Source organism: Orycteropus afer, unplaced genomic scaffold (assembly GCF_000298275.1).
Source record: "Orycteropus afer afer isolate SDZICR_OR568_19922 unplaced genomic scaffold, OryAfe1.0 scaffold00058, whole genome shotgun sequence".
Lineage (NCBI taxonomy): Eukaryota > Metazoa > Chordata > Mammalia > Tubulidentata > Orycteropodidae > Orycteropus > Orycteropus afer.
The window spans coordinates 10,697,908-10,703,950 of record NW_006921645.1 but is presented as its reverse complement, the minus strand read 5'-3'; the positions used below and the strand labels follow the sequence as shown (position 1 = coordinate 10,703,950).

General features: G+C 39.2%; 1 protein-coding gene across 1 annotated transcript in view; it reads left to right on the top strand.

The window, feature by feature from the left end:
- The window catches only part of LOC103195688 (WD repeat and coiled coil containing), a 14,133-nt gene extending 11,676 nt beyond the window's left edge, over positions 1 to 2,457 (top strand). The window contains exons 2-3 of the mRNA XM_007939294.1: positions 602 to 719; positions 2,228 to 2,457. Coding sequence (XP_007937485.1) covers positions 602 to 719; positions 2,228 to 2,457 — 348 coding nt within the window. The remainder of the gene's footprint in view (positions 1 to 601; positions 720 to 2,227) is intronic.
- The last annotated feature ends 3,586 nt before the right edge of the window (positions 2,458 to 6,043 follow it).

Below are 6,043 nucleotides of genomic sequence, written 5' to 3'. Positions count from 1 at the left end.
AGCAGTCAAATGCCTTAGGCACTACGCACTTTACTTAGTTATATCTAAAACAGCCAGGTCAAAGCTCCTCACAGTCAGGTTATCTTTCAGGCTAAAACCAAACCCATTGCCATGGAGTTAATTCCAACTCCTAGTGACACTTTAGCACAGGGTAGAAATGAGTTTCCAAGGCTGTAATCTTTACAGGAGTTTACTGCTACATCTTTCTCCTGGGGAGTGGCTGATGGATTCAAACCACTGACCTTTTTGGTTAACCACCCAGAGCATAACCACTATGCCACCAGGTGCCCTTGTCTTTCAAGCTACTGTCCTGTAATGTCTAATGTCATTAGACATTTGCTAGGAAAGCTGGCTCCTAGTGATAAAAACATAACGCTCAGGAAAGATCAGAGCAACAGGAAGAGGAAACTAGAGGTTGTGTTTTATTCTCCTTGGGAAGCAAAGAACCTTTATTTAAAACTGAAATCTAGTTGAAAGTGGTAATAGATGAGAATTTAAAAAAAAAAAAAAAGAAAGAAATTTACGCATTGTACTCTTTAAGAAATGTTTAACTCTATCACCTCTGCAGTCTGTTTAACAACTTTTATTTTTGTATTTGAAGAAACCCTTTCATGTAGGTTCTGTTGTTGAGAAAAGAGCCGTGCTTCTCTGTGATGGCAAACTGAGGCTCAGTATGGTTCAGCAGACATTTGGCCTCTCTTTTATTGAAATGCTGCACGGTAGGTTCCATTCAGAAATCCACCCTACCTAACACTCCCTCCCTCCACCTTCTGTTTTGTAACTTTCACTAATAGTGAAAATGAGGTGTAACCAACCATTCAGCAGTTTACTAGATAATTTACCAAACCCACTGCCATTGAGTCAATTCCAACTCATAGTGACTCTATAGGACAGAGTAGAACTGTCCCAGGTTTTCAAGGCTGTAAATGTTTATGGAAGAAGACTGCTTCATCTTTCTCCCACGGAGCAGCTGGTGGGTTCAAACCACTGACCTTTTAGTTAGCAGCCCAGTGCTTTCACCACAGTGCCAGCAGAAAATTTTCAAGTATCATTAATTGCCTATACTGTATACCTAGCCCTATTCTAGTGCCAAAGCACATGAAAAATACAGGTTGTGCCCTTAGACAACTTAGAGTCTATCTGGAAAATTTAAATGTACACATGGAATAACTAGAAAAGACTTACAAGACAATATATAACAAGGAAATAACAGAACTTTATATATGCTTGTGCAAAAATGCGAAGATCATAGTGGCATGGAATATTTCTTTCATGTTTCGTTCTTACAAGCAGCAAGCATGGACACATGAAGCGCACTCTCAGATGGCAAGGGACTGAGTCGTGCCCACACTCCATCAGCTGTAGAGCATGGTGGTTTTCTTATGTCTCATTCTTTTCACAGCAGCTGTTTCATTTTTTTCCCTTAACAGTATATCATCAGCATTTTTAAAATTTCAGCACATGCTTATTATAATTGTCATCTTTAATGGGTGGGGATTATATTCTATTCTGAAGTATACTATATTTTGCTTTGTCATATTTTCTTTGACATTTGACTGTCCAATTTTTCACCATTACAAATAGCACTAAAAAAATATCTCTGAATATTTTGTATTTTATTTTTCGGAAGCATAGATTTTCAAAAGTGAAATCATAGGGTCAAAAGGTAAGAAACACTGTGCTTAAAAGAACCAGAGATGGTCCAGGGATGTGTTAGCTAGTGGCCCCTAGGGAACAAACCATTCAGGATTACCTGGGCCACTCTTGTCTAAGCTCAGCCTCCTTGGGTGGATCTCAATAATAAAGAATATTCCTTCTTAGATGGGCTGTCCCGATTCACATAGTTTGGTTAACAGCATGTAGGGATGCTCCACACACAACCCCTAACACATGCGTACATGCATGTGTTTACACACATACATGTGCATAGCACTGAGTGATAAATGCCCAGCCTGGGTGACAATGCCTGTCCCTTTGCTGTGCCTAAATAATCAACTTTTGGGTGGGTGTAAGTCATCGGCATCCCTTCCCTGCCATATAACCCTGACCATAAGTAATAACTCAGTGCTTCTATCTTCCCATTCTCTGTTGAAGTCTTCTGATAATCGGGTTCAATGTCACCAACTTCTATATCCCTCCTCTCAAGAAAACCACATTTATAATCATATTTTTCTTTATAGAATAAGATACTATCCTAAATTGCTTATGTGTTTATTTTGCTTCACAGACTCCCTCTGGATTCTTCTCTCTGCTGACAGTGAAGGCTTTATTCCGTTAACGTTCACAGCCTCACAGGAAATAATCATAAGAGATGGCAACCTGTCTAGATCACATGTCTTCAAAGACTCTCTTTCTCAGAGTCTGGATTCTGGCCCTTCTCTAGAAATCTGCAGAGACCGTGCTGCCCAAAATTTAGATACCACTGGCCATTCTAACCATTTAGGCCACACAGTATGATATTTGTCCGTAGAGTATTTGCTGTATAGCTTTTCAGACGACACCATTAAAAACAAGATCCCCTGGGCTGTGCAGCAGCAGAGCTCAGTCTCTGTTAGATGACTCAGAAAGGGGTTGTTTATATATTTATGACTGTTGTGGTTTTGTCTAATGGCACAGTTCCCGGAACAAAACATTGCTGTGGTGCCATATGGATTGTGTTTTATGGTTTCTCTGAGGCTCTGTATTGCTTGTCCAAAGCTGTGTTAAAGCTATCATAAACCAAAAATAAAATAAAAAATAATGCTATGGAGTCAATTCTAATTCGTAGCAATGCTTTGGGCTCTTAGGATCACTTGTAAGATATCTCTGCATAGTTAGAAATCTTGTCTTTGCTTTATAGATGAGGGTAAGGAGTGTAGGAGAGCATATGGTTCAGCATACCCTTTTCCAGCAAACCAGCAAGAATCAGCAGAGCTCACGGGAAGATAAAAACCACTTGACTTGCAAGAGGCCACCCAAGGCATAACAATTGGTTTCTATTCACATAAAACAATAAAGGAAGAAAGAGAATCAGAAATAGGAGGAGGATATGGAATGTGTGTAGCTAACTGCCTCTATGAACAACTGCCATGAGATCAGAAGAACTGGATGTACTTGGCTACCATTACTGAACATCACAGATTCCATAGAAGACTGCTGATCAACGGGGAAAATGCAGAACAGAATTTCAAATTCTTGTAGATTCCAGACTTTCTGGAGTCAGAGAGAGTGGATGAACCCCTGAAATTATTGCCCTGAAATGATCTTTAAACCTTAAAGGAAAAATATCCCCTAAAGTCTTCTGAAAACCAAACAGTATCTTAGTTAGCTTCACTAGTAAAGAATACCTGCCTTGAGCATTCTTCTCTTTTAAGATCTATTTATATGGGATCAAACAGATAACAGCAACTTGAAAGAGGATATAGGAAAGTTAGGGGATAGTGGTTTATGTTAATGGGGGAAAAACTTAGAAAAGGGGCGTGAGAATGGTTGCATAAATCAAAGAATATAATCAATGTCACTAAATTGTATATGTAGAAACTATTGAATTGATACATGTTTTGCTGTTCATGTTCTCAACAACATCAAAATTAATGAAATTTTTTAAATTGAAAACAAAAACCTGGTTCCCGGAGCTGTGTGAATCAGGCAGTAATACCAGTCGGTGTTGACTGGACCTCCTAGGATTTAAACCTAATCTTGCTTTCCTAAAAATCAGTCCTTCCTTTGACTGACAAAGACCAGGTAAATCTGAAACTTGACGTTGGGGCTTCTTCCATTCACTTTGCAAATCCATTTAGTTATTTGTCAAGTGCTTCAACTCCTCTGCACTTCACTTGAGCATGTACTGGTGCTACCAGTACAATGCCAAGTTCAGGCGAGGCCCAAGTCATGATTCTGCGTTTTTGTCACTCATGGTTTTCTCCCTGAAATACTTTTCACTTTTGGGATTATAATATTTTCATATTTCCTCCCAATAGTCAGTTTCTTTAGTTAACTCATTTATCACTTTAATTCTGCTCTTTTTACTTTTCCCTTCATCTAAATAAATTTTGGAGACCAGAGTAGTATCTATGAGACAGAGTATAACGGAGTGTTAGAAATTTCACTGAATCTGAGGTGATTCTAATGTGTACCAGTTAAGGGCTAAAGTGCCAGCCTACTAGAGTGTAAAGAGCCCCAATCGCCTTCACAAAGACACCACTGCTCGTGTCTCAATGGAATGATACATTTCAGTTATAGCAGCACAACAGGTTGATCAGCGTGGGGCTCATCAGAGCACATCTGCAGATAAATCGTTTCAACCACAGAAGCTCCATTAGCACATACGCATCTTTTTCCCCTTTCCTTTAAAATTATCTAGAAAGAAAATATTTCGTACCCTTGGGGACTGCTGTCTGTTTCTGTTTATGAAGATGGAACAGGGATAGGAAAGTGATGAGGGTCCATTTTGTGGTTCAGATGCATTAGACAGCTGCTAGGATAATGGAAGTGGAGGCCACTTGTCTGTAATCAGCTGCCTCAGACCAGTGGCTGAGGATTGTCGGAGGCCTGGCTCCATTTGGGAAGGAAGTGACTGGGTGCGATGAGGTCACTGTTGTGAAGCCTAAAGAAGGGGGTGGGGGACCCTTGAGTAAGGTCAGTGTGAGTGCATCAAGATGGATATTATAGTCACCATTTCTCTGGTCTAATTCTTAGGGAATTATATAGGGTTGCTTTGAGTCAGAATCGACTCAGCAGTGGAATTCTTGCAGCTGAGTCTTCAATAAAATTACTTTGTTGTGGCTAATGTAAATATTTTCATGGTATTTTCTTTGTGATTATTGCTGGTCTAGAGAAATGCTACTCATGTATGTGTATGTTGTTTTTGTAGTTTTTCTAATAGTTCAGAGTATAAATTTATTATTATTTTAAATTGTTTCTTTATAACAAATCTGATTCCATGACAGTTTTCAACAAAAAGTGTTTCCTTGGCCTCTGCTACTAGGATAGTCATTGGAGGAATGGAAGATAGTCCAGTATTTGCTGAATTTGGAGAGATGGAGGGAAGAGCTAAATTGTTAAAGCTATGTGTAATGTTTTATTGAAAATATTTTACGTAATGAAAGACACGATTTACATATTCGTTTGCACCACATTTTTCTAAATTTTGTATAGGTAATATTTGATACATGTAGGGTGGTGGTTGTTGTCATTATGTACTGTCAAGTCGGACCCGACTCATAACGACCCCTCCTTGAGTTTCCAAGGCGGTATCACTATAGAAGTTGATTGCCCAACCTTCCTTCTGAGGAGTGGCTCTTGGGTTTGAATCACCAGCCTTCTGGTTAGCCGTCAAGTGCCTTAGGCACTATGCCACCAGAGCTGTCTCCCATATGTAGGGTATAAACCAAAAAAACCAAACCCACTGCCATCGAGTTGATTCTCACTCAGTGACCCCCCTTGGGTTCCCAAGGCTATAAATTTTTTTTTAATTTAATTTATTTATTTTTAATGCATTTTATTGAAATATAACTTATGTACAGTGAAATACACAGAACTAAAGTGACATGAATCAATACTTTTTTTTGGGGGTGGGTGGTATATCCTTTCCTCTCCCCTCCCACCCCTGGCAACCAACAAAGAAAGTTTCCCTCCATATATAAACCTTTCCTTGACCCTCCACAACAACAAACTAATACTATATTTGTCCTTCTGTGATTGACTTATTTCACACAGCATAATGTCCTTCAAGTTCATCCATATCATGCAGTGTTTTGCAGACTCTAATATTATTCTTTAGTGCTGCATTATTGTTGCTGTGTTATTGTGTTATTCCATTGTGGGTATGTACCATAGCTTTGTCATCCACTCTTCTGCTGATGGGCACATAGGTTGTTTCCATCTTTTTGTTATTGTAAATAATGCTGCGATGAACATGGGTGTGCATGTATCTGTTCCTGTCCTGGCTTTCACCTTTCTAGGATATATACCTTGTAATGGGATTGCTGGGTCAAATGCTATCTCCAAATCCAGCTTTCTAAGGAATCGCCATATTGCTTTCCACAGTGTTTGTATCACTTCA